Source organism: Aphelocoma coerulescens, chromosome 8, assembly GCF_041296385.1.
Source record: "Aphelocoma coerulescens isolate FSJ_1873_10779 chromosome 8, UR_Acoe_1.0, whole genome shotgun sequence".
Taxonomy (NCBI): Eukaryota; Metazoa; Chordata; class Aves; order Passeriformes; family Corvidae; genus Aphelocoma; species Aphelocoma coerulescens.
Genome location: NC_091022.1, coordinates 27,785,216 through 27,807,396, shown reverse-complemented (window position 1 = coordinate 27,807,396; position 22,181 = coordinate 27,785,216). Strand labels below are relative to the sequence as shown.

The 22,181-nt window shown below is 46.4% G+C and overlaps 1 protein-coding gene across 2 annotated transcripts in view; it reads left to right on the top strand.

The window, feature by feature from the left end:
• LRP8 (LDL receptor related protein 8) overlaps nucleotides 1-22,181 on the top strand; it is a 174,671-nt gene that overhangs the window by 150,042 nt on the left and 2,448 nt on the right. Inside the window, exons 5-18 of one of the 2 annotated variants that reach the window (XM_069023447.1) lie at nucleotides 303-665; nucleotides 6,904-7,026; nucleotides 7,376-7,498; nucleotides 10,335-10,454; nucleotides 10,584-10,709; nucleotides 11,424-11,595; nucleotides 13,986-14,213; nucleotides 14,773-14,891; nucleotides 16,324-16,463; nucleotides 17,631-17,772; nucleotides 18,196-18,348; nucleotides 18,902-19,102; nucleotides 20,961-21,029; nucleotides 21,268-21,440. In XM_069023447.1, the coding sequence (XP_068879548.1) occupies nucleotides 303-665; nucleotides 6,904-7,026; nucleotides 7,376-7,498; nucleotides 10,335-10,454; nucleotides 10,584-10,709; nucleotides 11,424-11,595; nucleotides 13,986-14,213; nucleotides 14,773-14,891; nucleotides 16,324-16,463; nucleotides 17,631-17,772; nucleotides 18,196-18,348; nucleotides 18,902-19,102; nucleotides 20,961-21,029; nucleotides 21,268-21,440 (2,252 nt within the window). The remainder of the gene's footprint in view (nucleotides 1-302; nucleotides 666-6,903; nucleotides 7,027-7,375; nucleotides 7,499-10,334; nucleotides 10,455-10,583; nucleotides 10,710-11,423; nucleotides 11,596-13,985; nucleotides 14,214-14,772; nucleotides 14,892-16,323; nucleotides 16,464-17,630; nucleotides 17,773-18,195; nucleotides 18,349-18,901; nucleotides 19,103-20,960; nucleotides 21,030-21,267; nucleotides 21,441-22,181) is intronic. The other variant, XM_069023448.1, reaches the window with a different exon arrangement.

The window sequence follows — 22,181 nt, the reverse complement described above, 5'->3', positions numbered from 1 at the left end:
GCTCCTCAATGCCAGGGCAGCGCTGCCCCTGCTTCTCCCCCGCGCAGTTCCCACAGCCCTGCTGCCCCTGCTTCTCCAGGGTTGCCCATGGTCCCTAGAGGATGCATCCTGAGGCCCATCTGGGGAGGGGAGCACTGCTCCTTACCACATGGTTATCACTGGGAGAAATGTTTTGGGGTAGGACAGCCAAAGTAATGCCTCTGTGCCTTTCTCCTCAGACATCCCTAATGTGCTAAAGCTGGTGCAGTGGTGAGGGCTGGGTTGGAGACCTCCCAGCTCACCTGTTTGTTTTTATTCCCAAGCCTGTTCTCCCAATGAGTTCCAGTGCAGTAACAAGTCGTGCATCTCCATCATCTTCGTGTGTGACGGTGACAATGACTGCGGGGATGGCAGCGATGAAAGGAAGTGCTCCCCTCTGACCTGCAACCCCAACGAGTTCCAGTGCAACAACAGCGTGTGCATCCCGGAGCTGTGGGTGTGCGACAACCAGCCCGACTGCGAGGATCAGTCGGACGAGTCCATGGAGAAGTGTGGATACGACGCCAAGGCCCTCAACACATGCGCGGCCCACGAGTTCCAGTGCGGGAATGGCGAATGCATCCACCTCAACTGGAAGTGTGACGGGGATGAGGACTGCAAGGACAAGTCTGATGAGCAGGACTGCCGTGAGTGTCTGCAGGGGCAGGGCCCAGGGCTCTCCGGGCTGGGGTTGGAAGGGCCAGGAGGCTGCTGTGGGCCGTGTTTGAAGGCAAGGCTTTGATGTCTGAGCAGCAGCTGTGCCAGACAAGGAACGCTTGTCCCACACGGCATGGCTGGGTGCCCAGCCCAGCAGGGTCAGGTGTATTCCATACTCCTTTTGTGCTTTTTCCTTGAGAATCCGGAGAGGAGGTGTAAGAGCTGTTGGATGGTACCGTGCCTCAGAAGAGATCTGTTTCACTAGAAAGACAAGGAGTGAAAAATGGGAAAAATGTTCAAAGCCCTCGGGCTGCATGGTGGGGTCACAGCCTGGAGGTTAGGAGCTGCTATGCTAAAGGGAATATATGATCAGCAGAAAAAAAAAAAAATTCATTTTCTGCCTCTGAAATTGGAGTATACTGAACAAGGCAGTCAAGAGAAGTACCTCTGAAGAATCCAGTTTGAAATGCACTTTGAGCTTGGCTTGATAAAGGCACAGAGCTAATAAATAATGGATTTCTTTTCAGCTGGCTTTATGCATTTAACATGCTGTTGCTGGTATGTGTGGTATTTTGAATGTTTCATCCATTTTTAGCCACTAAACTGTTCAAGCTGGTCACTTACCTGAGGAGGGAGAGAGAAGAAAACAAGAGCAAAATGTTTTGCTAGAATATTCATAATGACAAGATTGAAATTAAATATTTACATAGCTGTTTATATTTAGCATCTCTGACATTGGGCCCCCTCTGGGGACGAAGGCAGCAACCAGCTGCAAACCCAGGGATTATTGCAAGGTATCTAAGAAAATTTACCACTTTTGCCAGCACCATCTTTTCATACCCATGACAACACCAAGTCCAGGCTGGTGAGCTCAGAACAGCTGTGTGGGAGAGCTCTTCAAAGAGCTGGGGATCAGACTCTCTTCCAGAGAGAGAGAAGCAGGTGTAAATTTATTGTCTTCTTTAACAAGAGGAGGATGTAGTGAATCCTGGACACCACTGTTTGCACTGCAGGAGAGCAGGGGAACGAGCCACAGGTTACCCTGGAGCTGCCATGCCTTTCAAATAGCCAAGGACTCTTTAACGAGAGGCAAGAGCTGAATAGGGGAAGCCAAAATGTTTTGTTAGGAAGAGAGGAGCTTTGGCTGCTGGATATAAGGCTGCCAACCCAAGGAGGGGTGGATTAGGTAGGCTGTCTTTTCCTTCATCTCCAAGAAGGTGATGAAGTTGCTGACAGAGTTCTTGGGCTGCAGGTACCCCTGCCAGGGTCTGAAGGGTCACAGGGACTGTGGAGTCAGGAGATAAAGTTGGTTCTTGGCTGTTTCAAGAAAGCCATGCAGAAGCACATCTGGTGGAGATGGGCACTTCTGCCTGGGGCAGCCTGGGTGGTTGGTGCCTGTTTTCATTCTGAGACCTCCTGTGGGCAGTCCTGTACCTGTGTCCCCTCTGAATCAGGAGACAGTGGCAAGGGCCATGTTACAAACACAGCTGAAGAACTGGTGTCTGGTACAGCGGACTCCAGCAGAACTGATCGCTGTCCCACGGGATGCATTCCCTGCAGTAACAGCAACTTCACAGGATGGCTGAGTTTGGACAGCTCAGGAGAGGGAAAGGTGAGCTCCCTTCTATTGCCAAGTGGAGAAAGAGGGGAGCAGCTCACTGATGGCGTTTTCCGATGAAATGCCTCTTAAATTTCAATCCCTGCTGTTCAACTTGAAATGTTTTAAGTCTTTCACAGATCCCATTTATTTTGACATTCTGCTGGGTTAGAGGAGTGGGACTGTGCCCTTGTACCTTCCTGCGGAGGGCCCACTGTTCCCCAGCTTCTTTCCTTGGTCTGATGGGCACCAGCCGTGTCCAGCTGAGCTCAAAGTGCCGAGCCATGAGGCCCAAAAGGAGCACGGCTCCACCAGCCTCCCTGAGCTGCAGAGCAGCCTCAGCCAGCAGCACTTCCAGAGGCACCAGAGGCAGCTCCCAGGGCAGAGGACGAAGCTGGATACCGCTGCAGCACAGCACGGTGCTGACAACCAGTGGAGAAAGGGGGAAATGTGGCAGAAGTGATGAGACAGTTCTGAGTAGTGGAGATTTAGCACACAAGGGTCTCTTCCCATAAAGTCTCAGTCCAGCACAATGTGGGTTATCTACCAGGGAGAAACAAGCATGTGAGCTGGTTCTGCTGCCTGCAGTCCTATGGATTGGGGAACAGGGAGATTCAAAACCCCACGTTTTAGCTACCCCAGTGCTCCTCTGCACAGAGTGCCTGGTTCTGCTTGCACCCCAGTGCCACAGTGGTGTGTGAGCCCATGGCCATTCGCACTGCATGGTTGAGGTAGCAACCGCGAGAGGCCTTGCAGCACTGAGTGCTCGTGTAGCCGATGCGTTGACTGGATCAGAGCCAAAATTAATGTTGCTTCCCCATCCTAAATGCAGCTGTTGCTGGGGTGCCCCTACCTGCAGTAAGAAAGGGACATTTGGGAGCTCTGGAAGCTCAGTGTCACTGCCCATCTGCTGGACTGAAGAATTTAGGAACCTTTATGATTCTTTTCCTCTCCAGAAATTCTCTGTTTGAGATCAGTATCATGTGGCATGCAGGGAGTCACAGGTGTGTGACACTGCTCTCCCTTAGCTACAGGGATGGCACATGGGCCCCTCAGCTGGACTTCATTAAAGCTGCAGTCCCCCTACATTCTTCTCTTGCAATGGGGATCATATGGGGTTTGTGCAGTATAAACAGAGGGATGGGAGCTAATGCTTTTTAAAAAAAGTTATGAGGCCATCACCTGTCATTTGTTATAAACATTTTGGATTGCTAAATGAGTAGAGCAGAAATGAAGGGTGACAATTGGTGAACAGGTTTTGGCAGCAAGACAGCAAATAAATAGGAGGGAATGAGTCATTTCAGGAAAGCTGTGTGAGAACATTGGGTGGCTGGGGTTTTTTCCATAGCATATATATTCAAATATGTATATATGTATATTTATAAATTAACATTAGGTTAGATTTATTAGTCTCCAAATCTGGAATGGTTATATTTTAAAATGTCCTTTGCAAGTTGCATTAAGGGCATCCAGGAGGGAGAATAAATAATGCTAACAACTGACAGCAAGGAAACAGACCCCTTGAGACCTGACCTCACACTTTCCTGCCTCTGTCTCCCCATCTATAAAATGGATTGATGCTTTTTCCAAATGTTGGGATTTTCTTTTTTGGGGAGGAAGGCAAAAAAAAACAGAAACCAGAAGAAACTAAGGCTCAGATTTGGAATCTGGAATATATCTACTGAGTTTGAGCAATGAGGCTTTGTGCCCAGGATTTGTAAATGGGAAGTGTGTCTCTTTGAGGGCGCCTGTTAATTTAGCAGGGCTTTGGTAATTTGTTTTGTATTTGATTTGCAGAGGAGATGGCTGTAAAACTACTGAGATTTCACTGATTCAAACCTTCCAAATTAGCACAGCAATTTTCTGAACATCTTGTGCAAATAAACAGCACAGCTCTTCCCTCTTCTTGGGTTATGGCTTTGCCTTGGGAATGGCCTTAATGGGAAGCTGCTGTCAACTCTGTCAGTGGGGCTGAGATGGGTTAGTGTCTCAACTTCAAGATAACATAGAATTCTCCTGAAAAATGCAGCAAAAAATAGAAATGTCATACATGATTTTAATGCCTTTCTGATCTGTAAGAGCCATTATTGTATCTGCCTTTTCTAGATGTCTGTTAAGAGCTTCAGGGGCTGTTGCTCAAAGGTCTGAACTGCCACAGCTCTGGTGGAGTGAGAAATGAGCCAGGAAACCCAGCCTGGTCTCCAAACTTCTTTCTCTTCTTGAAGCAAAGCCTTGTGCAGTGGAGCTGTACAGCCCCACATCTGTGTTTTGCAGTCTCTGTAGCAACTGAGCTAAGAATTGTGCTGTCATTTTTCTCTCAGCCTTGTGGTGCTTGTGCAACATTGTCTTTGCAATTCCTACAAAATTCTCCTTAATTTTAATTCATTTTAGGATTAGAAATCTTTCTGTTCTTAGCATTTAGCTATGCTTTTTAGAAGAGCTTTGAAGATTACAATTGAGGACAATTGTATGTTTTATAACAGCTGCCTTCCAAATCTGTAGCTGTTGTCATGCAGATTTACTTGATAAACTGGAGACCTGTTTCTGCTCTAGAAAAGACAAAACCCCCATTGGCTTTAACTACGTTGCACTTTTGTGAGGGGTTAGTATTTATAGTCAGAAATGGAAGACCATGCTATCCTACCTCCACACATAGAAGTTGCTACAGAAATGGTGAAGCAAACTGGTTTTCAAGTTAGGGGTGAAGACAAGAAATAATTGTGGCAAAGGAATTTTCAGTGAGACAACAGGAAAAGCCTTGCAGTGGCCAAGGTTTAGCTTGGCAGAAGTCAGGGTTTCTTGGGAAGGAAGGTGGTCTCTCCATGATCAGGGCTTCCACAGGCAGGTGGTTGTACGTGCCAGGAACAGTTTAAGCAGAAGTGACTCTGCCTCCCTGTAGGAGTTCTCGGTGCCACTTCCAGACCTATGGTCTGTGACTCTCCCAGACCACAGCTTTGTTTCTTTCCCTCCTTCATTTTTCTCCATTTGGTAGAGCAGCAGATCCCACATGCTTAGCTTGGAGCAGCCGTCCCAGATGTCCCACTGAGGTTTCCCATTCCTGTGCCTGGGTTTATTAGCTGAAACGTGGCAGCACAGCTGGTCCCATAACTGTGCTTATTGCTTAAGATTTTTTTCTTACTTTGCAGCTTTTTATGAATATAGTGCATATGGCTTTCCTCTCCAAGGAGCAGTGCTATTTCCAAACTTTCCTCATGTGAATACTGTGTATTTCTAATGACAGGATTTCTCCCCTCCCCCACCAGCCCTGCAGTTGTGGTTTTTCCTGTCTCTGGTGCCTTTTGCTGGCTGAAGATGCACTAGAACCAAGTCCATTGAAGCAGTCATGAACTTGCATCCTACATCCATCAGGATGCAATCACCAATAATGTGGAGTCTTTGTGCAATTGATACTTTATGGTATCAATGCTAGGTCACTTCATGTCTGCAGCTCTTCCTGGGTTATCTGAAAGTAGTCATTTTTGTATTAGAACCAGTTTGTCAAATTGTCCAGGGAAGTCTGCAGACAGCTCTCACCTCCCATGTAGTAACACCAGTGCTGGCCTCCCCTCACTACTTGGAAGCAGTGATTTTCTGTCAGACCTTACCAGGACACAATCACACGATGGAAAGGCTGGAATCAGGAGCTCTCCAGGGTGCGCTGCCTTAATAGGATTTTAAGAATACATCCAATGGGCCCCTCAGAAGGAAGCTGCAAAACATGTCCCAGGAACGAGGAGCCTGCCAGTGAACTACAGGCTGCCTGTACAGGGCTGGTCCCAGCTAGGGAGGTCTCTCATTTATTGTAACTTGGGGAGGGAAATATGACTGCTTTTAGTATCGTCAGTGCAGGTGTCTGGTTTATATTTTTCCCCAACTTTGCTGTTTCATCAGATCTGGTTTGAGTCCATTATAATCTGACCTGGACAAACGAAGTTGAGGCTTGAAACCTGGGCTGATATTGTGGAGGTGTTTAGGCTGGAAACCCCAAGAAACAACACAACACCATGCAGTGGAGCTATTCTGCCTTCCAGTCGGCTGTTGGCTCATGGGCATTCAGTAACTTGATGATCGTGTCTTGTTGCTGCCTTCATCCCTACTGTGACCACACTGGCTTTGGCAGTCACTACAGGTCTCTTGCCCAGGCATTAGCCTGAACATGTTTTGAAATGTATCTTACATGTAATTTTTTGTGAAGGAAGGAGAACTGAGGAGCAGTTGCCTTTGCCTACCCAGCGTCACTGTACACTCCCAGCTGGAAAGCAGTCTGGCCTCACACAGATTGCAGCCCCCAGAGCTGCTCCACTGCTGGGAGTTTTGCTGCCTGCTTGCTTTGTTCTGTCTCACCAGAGAAGCTTCACTGCTGGAACTGAGTCTGTTTTGACAGGGTGTGCTCATATGGGCTTTGATGCTGTTTTCCCAAGGATGTAGAGGGTGATGTGGGATAGCAGAGGGGCACAGGAGAACAGTGGCTGAGGCAGCTGCTGCCTCTGTTGCTTTGGTGGAAGCAGCCAATACTCTGACATTTGCTGACAGAGGGTGCAACCCCGGCAGTGTCAGAGGGACATGGCTAAAAGGTACCACACAAATGACTGAGTTCTGTGTGGCTGATGCTTGAATGTGTTGTCTTAAAGCTCTGGTGACCTGCCAGCCAGATGAATTCCAGTGTGGTGATGGGACCTGTATCCATGGAGCAAAGCAGTGTGACAAGGTGAACGACTGTCCTGACAACAGTGACGAGGCCGGCTGTGTCCAAGGTAGGTACAGATGGCTCTTTGCTCCTCATGCTCCATGGGGTAAATCTGCCAGGGCTGCGTGGCCTCTGGAAAGGGAAGAGGCCTGTGCTGCTCCTCTGGGCCATGCCAAGCTGCTTCTTTTACAGTTTTAAGCCATTCTGGCAGTGGGATTGCTTGGGAGAGATGATTGTGCTGACCAGGCAGACTGCATGACTTGAAAAGCCCTTTGCATGATGTTCAGGCTCAATGTTCATTTGCTTAATCCTATCCCATTTCTGCTAATGATGCCCTCCTGAGCCTTATGTCAGCCTGTTTGTTGTCAAGAGCCTCATCTAACTTAGTTGCTTTCCTCTCTTGCCCAACATGACAGAGTCAGCATGTGAAAGTCCCAGCAAGTTTCAGTGTAAGAGTGGAGAGTGCATTGACGGAGGCAAAGTGTGCGATTCACATAGAGACTGCAGGGACTGGTCTGACGAGCCTCTGAAAGAATGTGGTACAGTACTTGCCTTCTACGTGTTGCTCCTGTTGTAACTGCTTCCCCTCTCCTCCATCTGGTGCTCACAGCTTTGAGTGTAACCACATGTAGCTGCTAATGCTATTTCTCACTCTGCTCCTCTTTCCTTGCCTTTATTCTCTCATCACCCTTCATATGAATATAATTAGTAGCTTAGTCTGATCATCTGTAAGTTTGAACTGTGGCCTTCTCCAGTCAGTTTTTATTCTTGGAGGGATGTATGAACTGAGCACAGGACTAGGAATGAGGAATTCCCCCTCTCCCCAAATACTAGTGTCCTCCACAGCACAGACCAGTTTATTTAGCCTCATTGCCTAAGTTATCTTTGAATTCTAAGGTGATGATAACACCATAAAAATATAGCATTGGGAACAGGCTTTGAAGGTGAAAACATGTAGAGTGGCAGCAACCCCTGAGAGATGACTTCAGCGGTTTCTGGGTTGTACGTGTTGTTGCTGCTTCCCCCAGCATCAACAGCAGGCTGCTCTCTGCAGCGTCCTGCCAGCTCTGGGCTGTGGGAATGCCGGGAGAGTCAGGGCTGGCAGAGCCAGGGCAACAGAGCCCAGGCCACAGAACTGTGCCCCTCTCCATAGGGAAGCCCTTTCTTGCCTTTCCCACCAGACATTGTGGGCACCAGCCCCGATCTGCAGCATTACTCAAACACATTTGTTGTTTTCCCCAGTGCAGAGATGTCTCCAACAGGCATCTCTTTCCATGACATCATGGAGCTCAGTGGCTGCCCCTTAAATAACTCCTGTTCAGGAAGAACCATCAGTCTCTCTCTGTTTTAGACAAGAAAAGTGTTTGTGCATGCCTAGTGAGGATGCTCTTACCTCATGCTTCCAGTGTGCCCTTGCTTTTTTCCACTAATCTACATCTCCCTGTTTCTCTGAGTGGGTGTTGCAGTTGTCTGTCCATGGAGATCTCCCAACAAAGCTGGCAGCCTGGTTTGTCATAGGAGACTGGGCAGTGGCACAGCACATCTGGGCTGGTGCTCAACCCAGTGTTTGTGGTGCCATGATTGGTGCAGCCCTGGGCTGGCAATGAGGTGTTGTCTGAGTTGGGAAGCAGAGAAGAGCCCCTAGGGGAAGGTGTTTCTTGAAGGGCGCAGTGCTGGGGGTTGCTGTGACTGTAATGCCCTCACACAAGTTATCCCCACAGGAGGCAGAGATGCAGGACACACTCACCAGCTCAGTGTGTCTGTTTAGCCTGGCTAAACTCTGCAGTGCCCTCTGAGAGTCCCCCAAAAAAGCACTGCAGAAGGCAGGATAACACTTGGCTATTTTAGTCAGGCAGGGAATATACTGCTGAAGTTTGGGTGAAGAGCAGCAGCTGCCCAGGCTCCTCCTGCCTGGCTCCTCCTCAGCTCCTCTTGAGAAGTGCAGCAAGTGAACCAGCACTTGATTTATAGCCCCTAAATCCATTCCACAAAGCACCCCTGAAACCATGGGAATCATCTTAGTGAGAGTTGCTTGTTAATCAAAACAGCCTTTGTAGTATTTTGCAGAGAGCAGTTGTGCATGTTTACAAGCCATTTGCTACAGACCCATGAAAGTGTAGGAATAAGAGATTTCTGTCCAAAAATGTCACTGAACAGTGACAATGCACAGTGGGGCTGTGGACGCTTTCTCGGACCCTGGTGAACTTGCTCTATTAATTATGTATTGCTATCTCTATATGTACCTGCTAGGAAGGTGAAAGCATCCCAGAGCTGAGATGGATTCCTTCTGGCATGGTATTTTCCCAGTCTTACTGACTTAATTGGGTTGTGGTTGTTTCCATTTTCTTCCAAGAGCAACAGTTTAATGGCTCTGCTGTGCTGCTCACCTGCAGTGTGCAAGGAAGCAAGAAGTAAAAGATAAATGAAAAATTTGCCTTTAAATTGCATTATAGATTGGAGCAAATCAGTTTTCCTTGTTCTAGTGAGTCCGCTATCCCTGAAATCCCACAGCTCCTGTTCAGCAGTCTTCCTTAAGGAGAGAACTTTCTCTTCACCTTTTGTGTAGGTCAATTACAACAAGAAGAAATGGTTTTTTTCTGACAGGAAACCACCTTTCCCCAAACTCTCATTCAGTTCTACTTACAAGGATCCATTTATTCTGTTCTTCCTTTCTGCACTTGAGAGCAGGATCAGAGAGGTGGCCTTGGATTAGAAAAGGCCCCAGGAGAGGATGGGGGCTGTTGCTTCATAAATTGCTCACTGGGGTCTGCCAGCAAAGACTGTTGTGGGGGACGTGTTTGTGGGAGGACTGTATCTCAGTGCTAATGGAGTATCTCTGACAGACTGCACTTCGGTGTTTTCTGGAATTTTTCACATAGATCATTCCTTGGAGCTAGATGGGAAAATAGTACAGTATTTCAAAACAGCTGGCCCCTGGGAGATGAGAGTCCCTCAGCATGAATTATTAAAGTGCAGAGAGACTGTTCAGAAAAGTCAACATGAACCAGCGCATGGGGAAGGAGGAGTATCCTGGAGAGAGCCCTCCAGTCCCTTGGAAGTTTCTCACATGTGGCAGAACAGCTCAAAGCAGCAGCTCTCTGATGGGATGAGATGCAGAGACTCACATACGCTGTATCCCCAGGGCTCCCCATTCATTCAGCCACTAGCTTTGAGTCCAAATGATCCCACAGAGTTGGTTTGGAATAATAAAGAGCAAGACAGTGATGCAGTGGAGGCTTCTTATCTGTGAAGGCACTTGAGCTCTATAGGGCCAGTACCAAAACTGCTAGAAATGGGAAAATTTCTGAGGAAATCTCTTCAATCTCACAGCTAGAAGCCCCCATTTGTCATAGGTGATCTGTGTATCCCCTGCAGGTGTTAATGAATGCTCGATGAACAACGGTGGCTGCTCACACATATGCAAAGACTTGAAGATCGGTTACGAGTGCGAATGCCCGCCTGGATACAAGCTTCTGGATAAAAAAACGTGTGGAGGTAATTGACATGCAAACAGCAGTCCCTTGTGTTTCACCATAGAGAGACGTGATTATATTCACTTGAGCATTGCTCCATCACAGATGGTTTGATTTCAAGTTATTGATGGGTTTCAAACACTCCTTTCAGACATAGATGAATGTGAGAATCCAGACGCTTGTAGCCAGATCTGCATTAATTACAAGGGAGACTACAAATGTGAGTGCTACGAAGGATACGAGATGGACACCCTGTCCAAGAACTGCAAAGCTGTAGGTAAGACAATGCCACAGGCACTAAAACTCTGCTTGCTCTACAGCACACTCTGGTAAGAAAACACACTCACAGGGCTGAGGCAGGGGAACGGAAACAAAAGGAAACACTCAAAGCAAGCAAAGACATTTCACTGCGAGCAGCACAGAGCTGCTGCAGTGATAGCAGATGCGTCTCTAGGCAAGAACTACTGATCATGCAGATCAGAATATTTTAACAGTGTACAGAGCAAGATTGCAGTCACTACTTGGCTGTTTGAAGCTGAAACTAGAAAAGAAAGTCTCTTGACAGGTGTTATTGAAAACAGTGCAGCAAAAACATTTAGTGGTAGTAGTATTGAAAGAAAGAAAACATCCCGATTAAAACAGGGTAGCTTAGACACCCCTCCACCCTCCCAGCTGTAAGTCACCAAAATCTGACCCAGGATTTTGCACTGAAATGGGAAATTGAAGGTGAGTACATTCCCGGGAGTTTCGCTTGTGCCTTAGCAGAACAGGCAGTCCAAGAGCCAGCGTGTGTCCAGGGACCACAGAGGTGCCTGCATGTGACAGCCTTGCCTCTGGAGCAAGTTTCCACTTGCTTCCAGTGTGATGTAAAGCTTCTGTACAAGCACAGCTATCAGTGACTGACAGTTCCACTGTTGTTCAAGAAATGGAAGTTGAATCCAGCCCTTGGGACAGCTGCTGAAGTGACAAATGTGCTGATTTTCTGTGGTAGGCAAGAGCCCATACCTGATCTTCACCAATCGCCATGAGGTCCGAAAGATAGACCTGGTGAAAAGGGACTACTCCCGCATCATTCCCATGCTGAAGAACGTGGTGGCGTTGGATGTGGAGGTGTCAACAAACAGAATATATTGGTGTGATTTGTTCTACCGAAAAATCTACAGGTAAGGAAGGGGCAAGAGAGGATGTGTGTGTTGGTCCCTTCCCAAAGCTGCATTCCATCTGTACCCCCTAAAGCATTCCAGAGAACAGTGCGGGATACAGGGCACCTGAGGGCTTTTCTGCCCTGACAGGGATTACCTGTTGTGGCCCAGACTTGGTAATCTTTTTTAGGAATTGATAAAGACATCAGGGGCTCATGCAGTTATCTCCTTGATAATACAGGGTGACTTTTCATCAATGCCAGATCCTGCTGCACTCATGCAGTTAAATGTAGGCTCTTGTTTACTGAACCATGGATACTGCAAAGCAGGGCCGAGGCTGCTGCTGCACTGTGAGTGTTATATGGGAAGCCACAAAGGACCTGGCATCTGGATGCACAAAGGAGGCAAATGGTGGGAGCAAGGAGGCAGCAATACAGACACAATCTGCTGCCCACTGTAGTCTCTGGTAGACTGGATTTAAATTCAGAGCAGCTGACCACAGTGCATGTTCTGTAACTCATTCTCACTCCTCCTTCAGCTGTTTTTATGGCATCCTTCACAGTTATTATGTGCTGGGGCTTGTGAGTGTGCTTAGCCAAAGAAGCATTTAATTTATGTGCTGAAAATCCCCCGTGTATATTCTGATTTGCACAGCTATTGCAGCTTCTGCAGTGGTTTACTCTGGATTTTAGCTAATGATCAGGCATGGGCTGATTGATATCAGCACGTGGGAGCCAGGCCAGGGTTTCTGCAGGTTCTGGTAGCTCCTGCACCACTGGCAGGGATATCTGCCCAGACTGTGCTGGGTATTGACCACCAGTAGCTGGGCAGGTACCCTGAGGGGCCTGTGGGGCTCTGAAAGTGGGGGGATGGTTCAGAAGAAAGCTGTCAGCTCTCACTGGGTCTCCCACTGGGCAAGGGCTGAGTTCGTACACACAGAATTATCCAAGACACTGCTCCTGCAGCTCTCCAACAGCAAACGCCCTGGGATGCTGGGAGTCCCTGAGAACAAGCAGTCTGTGGTCAACAGGCTATAACAAGGTGAAAACAGTAGTACAGGAGGTAATTGCTGGCAAGAGATGCCATCTTTCATCATGCTCACCTCACTTGCCTTTCTAGATCCTGTCCTGTTGAGGTGATGTCCCCTTTGGGGTGTCAGAAGATCTTTTACAATATTTAGTTACTGGGAGAATTGAAATGTCACCTCTACTTGAGCCCTTCCATTGTGGAAGCTGCCAGAGCCTCTTGGCTTTCCGTCCTGTGCAGGCACAGATGGGAATTTATGCGCCTACGGAACATATGTTATGGAACACAATTGTCCCACTGGCAAGGGATTAACTGGCCTGGAGCTGTGCACTAAGAGCTGGAATCCTGTAATCTTGGGAGCACTGTTGGACTCCCAGAGAGCCCTGATGTACCATTCCTTCAGTGCTGGGTCAGAGACAAACCAAAACCGTTCTTGTAGGGAAGATGCAGCAGCGTGCTGGTCATCCTCGCTGACTCTGCATGGCCATTCCAGCCCTGACTGCAGACTGTAAAACTGTCAGGAATTCCTGGGTTTAGACATTTCAATTCCAAGGTTCTAATCTGATACTGGAGAGCTCAGCTCCCATACAATTCCACGAGCTCATTCCATGAGCAAAGGCAGGATGGGCAATGAACAGAGGATGTGAAGCATCTTATGATTTCAAATGTTTGGGGAAGGGGGCAGAAACTTCCTGCTGTTTTATAACTGTTTTAAGATGTACTGAGTTATTCTAAGAGCCAGACTAAGCTTCTACAAACACTCATGCAAACTCAGAATAACTGGATTTCAGCTCACTCAGCAGAATTGATATTGAGAGCAGAATCAGCCTGTGTGGTTGTAGGAGCAACATTTCAGTTATTTATGAAACGTCCATGTGGAGTCTGCTGCCTTTCATTATTGTTTTGAAAGATTTTGAGGCTGCCACTAATATTTAGTGAACATATTCTTTATATCTAGTGAAATCACTTGCCAAATTAATGCAGCTTCATGAATTCCTTTGATGAATCATAATTAGCTACACAGCTCCTAATTCTGCAGTACATTTAAGTACATTTATTGCATGCTAAGTTCAACTCTGTCCAGCAGAACCCTGGAGATTATATTTTTAATGTCCATAAATCCCACAAATCAATGCTGTTGAAGTTAACATGCCTGAAGTCAAATATTTTCCTGAATTGTGCAGTTATAGCAGGAAACAGGTAAGAACAATGAAAGGACAGTTCCCTACTGTGGAAATGGTGCCATACAGGAAGGGGGAAATAAGGCTGTAGGAGAAAGCAGAAGGTTGCAGGAGCACCATAAGGGATCCTGTGTCAGCCACACTGCCCACAGGGCCCAGCCTCTGGGAGCTGTGTGTGAGTCCTGTGACCCCCTGTCCCTGCAGCGCCTACATCGACAAAGCGAGCGACACAGCCGAGCAGGTGATCCTGATCGACAGCCAGCTCAACTCCCCTGAGGGACTGGCCATTGACTGGGTCCATAAGAACATCTACTGGACAGACTCTGGAAACAAGACCATCTCAGTGGCCACTGCAGATGGAAGCAGGAGGAGGACACTTTTCAACAGTGACCTCAGTGAGCCCAGAGCCATCGCTGTGGATCCCACACAGAGGTAGGTGTGAACACCACGAACACCCCTTTGCCAACAGACGTTCCGGTCGACTTTTTGCCCCTCTGACAAACTTGGGGTAGTTTTCATCTCACCAAGACTTCAGATGCCCTTTAAGATATACCCTGCAGTGGAACTGTGGAGATGCTTCAACTAACCCTTGACAAGGTCCCTGTTGTTAAAAACAGTTCTGAAATTCGTAGCCAGGTCGTGTGTTCAATGGGCCTGAGCTGCTCCTGGCACAGAGGCTGTCCTGGGAAATGAAGTCTGTCTGACTTGTGTTTGGGCTATTTGGATGAGTGAATGCTAGGTACCTAACAGGCACATCAGGAGAGTTTGCAGGGGTTAGTTACTGGGGTGAGATTCTGCATTCTGGTGCCAGTTTTGTGGCAGATTGCCCAGTGGGAGAACTGCATGCAGTTCCACCAGCAGAATTAACTGAAGTGGCTGAGAGCTTTGCTATAATAAGGAGAGAACCTTAGTGCACCTCCTACTGCAATCAGCAGTGCAGGTTTCTTAACCAGAGTCCAGGTTAGTGTTTTCTTATCTCTGCCTCTCTCAGGTTCATGTATTGGTCAGACTGGGGAGACAAAGCCAAGATCGAGAAGGCCGGTCTGAACGGTGTGGGGCGGCAGGTGCTGGTCACAGACAACATCGAGTGGCCAAATGGCATCACACTTGGTAAGTGCCCAGGTCAGAGCTACAGCACCCACGGGGGCTGAAGGAAAGCTGGTTTTATGGTTAAATAGGAAAACAAAATGGTAAATATGCAAAGGCACCTGCACACACAAATCCTAAACTGGTCTGTCACTACTGCTCACAAACATGAGTTCTTTTATTTCAGTAGCACAAACAGGAAGACTTGCTGCAGTCAGAACCTCATACTGCAGGAGCCTTGAGTTGCTTGTCATTGTGCCTTAAGGCAAAGGGAAACTTTGGGGGAGGATGCAGAGCTGTGACAACGCTTTGGAAGTCCAGAAAGCATGAGAATCCTTGGTGTTAAGTGCCTCTCTACTTCGGGCTGTCTCAGGAGCAGTGTCAGGATCCTGCACTGGACAGATGAATGATGCACAGTGTATCAGGGACAGGGCCTTCAGAACCCATTCTCTGTCACCATTCCCTGCCTACCCAGCTGCTCAGGGCAAATGGAACCCACCAGAGGGCTGTGGTGGTTCTCACTGCCACACCAAGCAGCAGAGTGGAAAGGAGGTTTCATGGAGCAGCAGGGAACATCCTGCTCTGGAGCTGTGAGTGTTTAACACCATGCAGATGTGAGGTTCTCCGCTTGGCTTTGAAAATTCTGGCTGTGCCAAGGATGTAGGAGGAAATGCTGCTGCCATTACATACTGCTGAAGTGCTACTGCTGTGAATTAAATAATGTTCTCATTTAGTAATTAAGAAATTAATTAATGACTTGTTTAATTATATAACTTGTTTCTTGGCTCTCATCCACTTGCATTCTGTTCAGTGAATCCCATCCAAAATGAGTGAATTTGCTCCAGAAAGAGAAATGCAGCACTTAGCATTACAAATAACATTGGGTCCTTTCCTCCCACCCTTACCTGCACCCTCCCCAAACCTGGCTGGCTGTGATAGGACTGTCCCCACCAGCAGATTCCCCCAGCCTGCAGCACAAGAAGGGTTTCTGGGCCCAGGATTCTTTTTCACTGAAAACATGTGAATCTCACAGCTCCTTCAGAGAGCTGTTTCATTGGAATCTCAGTAGTTGTTTTCCAGCAAGAGGCCAAGGCCTGAACAACCTTGGGAGGGATGAAGCTTCTCACCCAGGCACTGATGGAGGGAATCTGGGAAGCCCAAACTACTGCTGCCCTGCTGCTCCTGGTAACAAAAGAACCTCATTGTACAAGGCTGTCAGTCAGGCATTCCCCACACACACACAGAGCAGAATGTTCCTCCTTTTTAATCTTATTTATAGGGTCTTATCCCAGCATATCTGGGCACTGATTCAAAATCAGAACTAGTGTTAAAAAAAAAAGAGAAGCCCAATAATAAAGAGATTAGTCATGCTGCCAGCAGGAAAAACATGCTGGGCAAGAGCAAAAGAGTTGCAGGAGCTGTGTGTCATTTTGCTTCATTGTGTTTTACTTTCCAGATTTGCTGAATCAGCGTCTCTACTGGGTAGACTCCAAATTGCATTCACTGTCCTGCATTGATTTCAATGGCAGCAACAGAAAAGTTCTGATCTCCTCTGTGGATGATCTGAGCCATCCTTTTGGCTTGGCAGTGTTTGAGGTAAGAGTGGAAAATGGATGCAGAACAGACTGGAGCCTGTAAGAGGTCGCAGAGTTGTTCTTGATTAAAAGCTCTGCCTTTTGCACAGCCCAGAGAGCTCAGCGAGGGCGGTCGCTGCTATAGAAACCGATAAACCTGGTGTGGCTTCAGCAGGGAAACTGGTTTTTAAAGCCCTTAATCAAGAGCAATGTGTTATGTCATGCTTTTACCTAACTGCAGCATCAGTGTATTAAATGATCTGGGGAACAAAGGCTTCAACTCTGGCACTCTCTGTAGGTCAGGTAAAGCAGAGAAAGGTCCAGTTGGCTTTTGGCTCGGGAAAATCCTTATCCTTAAATCCCTTATTCCTCCTATGTGAAGTGGGTAATATCTGGGCATCTAACTTTGGGCATGGGTTTCTCCAAGTCATTGTTGCTCTTTAGTGCTATCCCCAGCAGCAGCATTTGGAAGGATCTCTTAGGTTATTTCCCCTCTCTGGTCTGAATGGCTGGGTAGAATAACAGACAACCCTTTTGCTTTTGCTAAGCTGCCCTTGGTTGTCCAGCAGTGTGGCTTTCCTTATGGAAATACACATCGGTTTAGCAGGCAGCAGCACACACACATGACTAAGCAATTAAATACTGTTTGGTAATTGCAATTCCAGGGCACCTCTTTCACCAGTAATTTTGTATCTTCAATCATAGTATGCCATGCAAAAGATAGTAATAATAAAAAAAAAGTGCTCAGCTTCCCAGTGTGCTCTAGGCACTGGCCTCTTCATAGATACCTGTTTAATGCAGGTCTTATCTTGGGAAAGGAGGAAAAAATCAGCAAGGTAACAAATGTTTCTTCTATGGAGTATGGCCCTTTGCTCATGATCTACCCCAGCTTACAAAGAAAAAGCAGTTCAGAAACAACATGGATGCTGTTTGTCTGTACCTTACCAAATTTCTCCTCCCTCACCTCAGTCTCAGAGCTACTCAAAATTACACAGCACTTTGTAAACTGGTAGGAGATCTGGGCTTTTGAACATTGTCCAAAATAGAAAAAAGCTGCAGACAGCAGTAGCATGAACCGAAGGTGCCCCAACGTAGGAACACAGGGCACTAACTTTGTGACTGCTGGAGTTTAATCCAACTCGAGCAGGATTTGAGCAGGCCAGGTCAGGAATCTGTGCATTCCCTGCAGGACAGAGTGTTCTGGACTGACCTGGAGAATGAAGCGATCTTCAGCGCAAACAGGCTCAATGGCTTGGACATCTCCATTCTGGCAGAGAATCTCAATAACCCTCATGACATCGTGGTGTTTCATGAATTAAAGCAGCCCAAAGGTAAGAGGTGTCCTCAGGATGTCATGGCCCTGAATCAGGTTTATTTGAGCTGGCAAATGAAATGCTCCCTGATGGTTCTTGATGAGAGAGAAAGCACAGGTAATAATGGGAAATCAATGCCTAATGTTTGAAGTTCCTGCATAATTAATTCAGCAGCAGCATTTATTGAAGAACCTGCAATTTGCTAATAGCTGTTTAATTAGCATCTTTGATACCAGTGAGTTACTCTTGTCACTGTGTTGCTTCCCATTCATTATGTATTTGGGAAGTTTTTATAGTACTGTGTAAGGTTCCACTCCACCATACAAACTGTAAAGATGCATAGGCAGCCTGGTAATTTTCAGAGGATCCGATATTTCTTTGCCAAGGGCAAGAAATAAATAATTAGAAAAAAACCTTGTCTTTTCTTCCATCTTTGAACAGCTCCAGACTCCTGTGAGCTCAGCTCCCAGCCAAATGGAGGCTGTGACTACTTGTGTCTTCCTGCACCTCAGATCTCCCCCCATTCCCCCAAGTACACCTGTGCCTGTCCTGACAATATGTGGCTGGGTCCTGACATGAAAAAATGCTACAAAGGTAAATACAGCCACATCTCCATTTCACTATTCCAGCAAAACCATAGTTAGAGTGAACATATTTCTTGATGGTGAAAACACAAACACCGGCTTCTGTATTCCACTCCTTGCTGCCCTCTGAGCACAGCAGCACTGTGGTGTCCTTTGCTGAAAGCTTGCTTATTTTGGAAAGCTTAATCAGGAAAAGATACAGCAGGAAGGGGGGGAAAAAAGGACTAGGGCCCAGCACTAGTTCTTGGTACAAATTCACAATCTTCTGAAGTTCTGAAAAAAATCACAAGTTTGTGAACTTCTTAGCTACCTTCAGTACAGAGTGCTTTTTTTTGTTAGTATTAATAAAGCAAGCTTGACTTCAGGAAGTCATTTCTGTAGCTTTAGGCAGAGAATTATCAATAGTTTAACTACCTGGGAAATAGAATTGGAATTTGGTTTCTGCTTCTCTTCATTGAGCAGTCCTTCCCAGATTTATGTCACCGTTTGTGATTTGCTTTGTGCACTTGCTTTAACCAAATTTCCTTGTTGCTCTTGGTTTTCACATCTTCCAACTACTGCAGCTCCTGTAGTGGTTTCCACAACCACTGCCGGCACCACGACCATCACTGCTGCACCTGGCAGTGCCAATGACACCACTGAAGTTGTTCCCAAAGCTGTACCAGAAGCTACAATCACCACCCCAAGTCTTCATTTACCTTCCACCACATCCATCCTGATAGATTCTGAGATGACTACTGGAAACAGCAATTTATCACAGCACTGTAAGAGAATGAGATTCCTCTTTCCTCCTTCTATGTCACAACTCCTCATGCACTGGTGGGACACCTGACCTAATGTCTGAGTTCCAGAGGGGTCAGGTGCAGGCACATCCTGGTGCACAGCAGGAGACATCAGCCCGTCTCTTTGCAGGCACCTGGATTATGATGGCTGCTGTCATTCCAGTCACTTGGCATGTTAAAGAACTTATATGAGCTTTTAGCCAAGGCACATGAATGGCCCTGGGAGTTCACATCAGCCCTTGCCTTGTGCCCAGTACTGGCTCATCCCAGCTTCAGTGCTGCAGGCAGTAGAACGGATGATTCTGCAGGTGCTTCACCTATTTTAATTGTTTAATTATTAACGTGATCCAGCACAAGTTCTGGGTGAAAAATTCCCCCTGTGCAGCTTTAGTGCTGCTGGACACATGAAATCACTACAGCCCAAGACAAGCTGCCTCTGTTTTGTGTGGCCGTGCTTGGCATGTTAATGTGGCCTCATCATGACACAGGTTTGAAGTTTTGCATTATTTATCAGAAAAGCATCCCAGTGGAGAGCACTAATAGGCTCTCCTCAGTGGAACACCAGCCTGCATCTCGGAGCTAACAGGCAATCCCTCCAGGTCCTGCTGCCAAGGCAAAGCAGAAAGGCTGAACTGCTGTTCAAAAAAAAAAAAAAATTCTAGTCCAGAGAGAAGATTTTGCTCTGCAGGACCTCAAACAGACATATATGTTTAAAAACAGTAAAATGCTTCTTTTCCCCAAATGTTTCACTGTTTCCATTACATCTGGAAAGCAGCAATACACCACCTCTGTCTGCAGAACAGTGCTGCAGTGCACTCTGCGCTGCGTGGGGAAAGCACAGTCCAATGGCTAAAATGCACTCAGTTCTCTTTCTGCAAGTTTCTTTCAAATGCAATAATTACCTTTTTAATAAGCCCTGAAAGTAAGGTGCTTTTATTGTCCAGTTTGGAAACAGTCTGGCTGGTTATTAAGTAAACAACTATGTAATGCAACAGCCTGCTACAAGGAAGTATTTAAAAGTTGCATGAATTGGTGTATCAAAAGAAAAAGTACAGTTAGTTCCTCCTATCTCAACTCCTGCTATATTAGCAAGAGTAAATTTTCTATGCTCATCCCCTATATAAGATCTCAGAGCGAACATTTTAAAGTATAGAACTTGAAAGGTATATTGAATTTTTTTAGATTATATTTTCCTGTAATTGCTTTTTTTCTCTTATAAGTACACTATTGAATTTTGGAACCATTCTTGTATGCTGAGCAGGCTGCAGCAATGAGGGATAGATGTGTTCACTAATTCCTTAGCTGTAAATAATAAAAAAGGAAAAAATTAAACAGAGAATCTGTGCAGATGGCTTTGAACTACATTCTTTTTCTGACAGCTCAATAAATCATTAATTGTGTTAGTACTAGAAAGTGTTCTGCTGTGGATTTTTAAGAGCGCTATTCACCATCCCCTGATCCGTGCATGGCATTTCCATTAAATGTCATGTTTTTAAAACTCCTTTTTTTGTGCTTGCAACAGTCACCCATTTCTGGTCAGAGCTTCTCTGACAGCCCTGTACCGAGCATGTCCCTTCACTGGCCACGAGCTCTGGGCTGCCCCTGTCCCCCTGCGAGGCAGCGGCGCTGCAGGGACCTCATTCCTCAGGAGAAGGAGCTCAGCTCAGCCCAGATCTGTGTGCACTGCTCAGCATCTCCTGAATAATTTTATTATGAAACTTTTTGTAAATTCTTTAATTGCAAAAGCTTTCTTATGGGCAGAACAACACGGGTACTAACAGAAAACATTCTTTAAAACCAGAAAGTGAGTTAAATGATCAGAACACTTCTGTAATTACAGATGCAAATGATGATGAAGGCTTCGGTTCAACTGTGACAGCAGCTGTGATTGGAATTGTCATTCCTGTGGGTAAGCAGATTGGATTTAACCTTTGAAGGAGATCATACCAAAGTGCAATACCAAAATAGTACAGTTACCACAGTAAATACACTTTTCTAGTTTTCAGACGTGGGGTGGGAAAGAGAAACTGTTGGATTGGGGAAAATTAGCCCAGCTTTGAGAAAATGTTATGAGGGTGGCTGCCAACATGGGAACATCCCAGCAGATCCATGCCTTCCTAACAGCCCTTTCTCTCCCGTCTCCTCAGTGGTCATTGGCTTGCTGTGCATGGGGGGATACCTCATCTGGAGAAACTGGAAACGGAAGAATACTAAAAGCATGAATTTTGATAATCCAGTTTATAGGAAGACAACAGAAGAGGAAGATGAAGATGAAATCCATATTGGACGAACTGCCCAAATTGGACATGTGTACCCAGCAGTAAGTACCTGAGGAGATGGCTGATGGAGAAGATTAATTCTGTTGAGAGTTCCAATACAGAATTTGGATTAGTGTTGCTTATTTGCCACATAATGACAAAAACCAGAACTTCTTTAGTATCATTGATTAGGCAGAAGCTTAAACATCCATGCAGCCCATGCAGTTGTCTTAGAATACAATGCTCTGTATCAGATACTCTGTTCAAATGAAGAGGAATTGTCCTAATCAAGGTACCAATCTGGCAAATGTAAAGCTCCCTCAAGAGCAACCTCGGTACGGGACAGGTGATTACTCATCTTCTACTGGATTCCACTCTATCTCTGCTTAGGCTGCTACCAAGTGTCTAAACTATCGTAAGGATAAATTGAGTTTCTGTACAAATCGGGGAGAATATTGCTCCATAGTAACAGTCTAAAGAAAAGTCACATTCCTCACAAGGAGAAGTGAGTGAGGTTCTATAAGAAGTTAAGGAAAAAGATCCTCCCTCAGAGCAGCATCCCTGGGGAGAGGAGCATTGGCAGGTATAACTGCATTGTATTTTCAGAAGAGAGCAGGAAGATCCAGAGTAATGAGTGAAGGCAATACAGCTCCTCTGGGCAGGCAGGTGGGCGGATAATGTCCTATATCATCTAAAGGTCCCACACAAGACCCCACTGGAGAAAGTGCCATCCCTTACAAGGAGCCTTACCCAATACACAAGGGCAGGAAATTTTCCAGCACCTCTTTAGTAACACTTGAGCA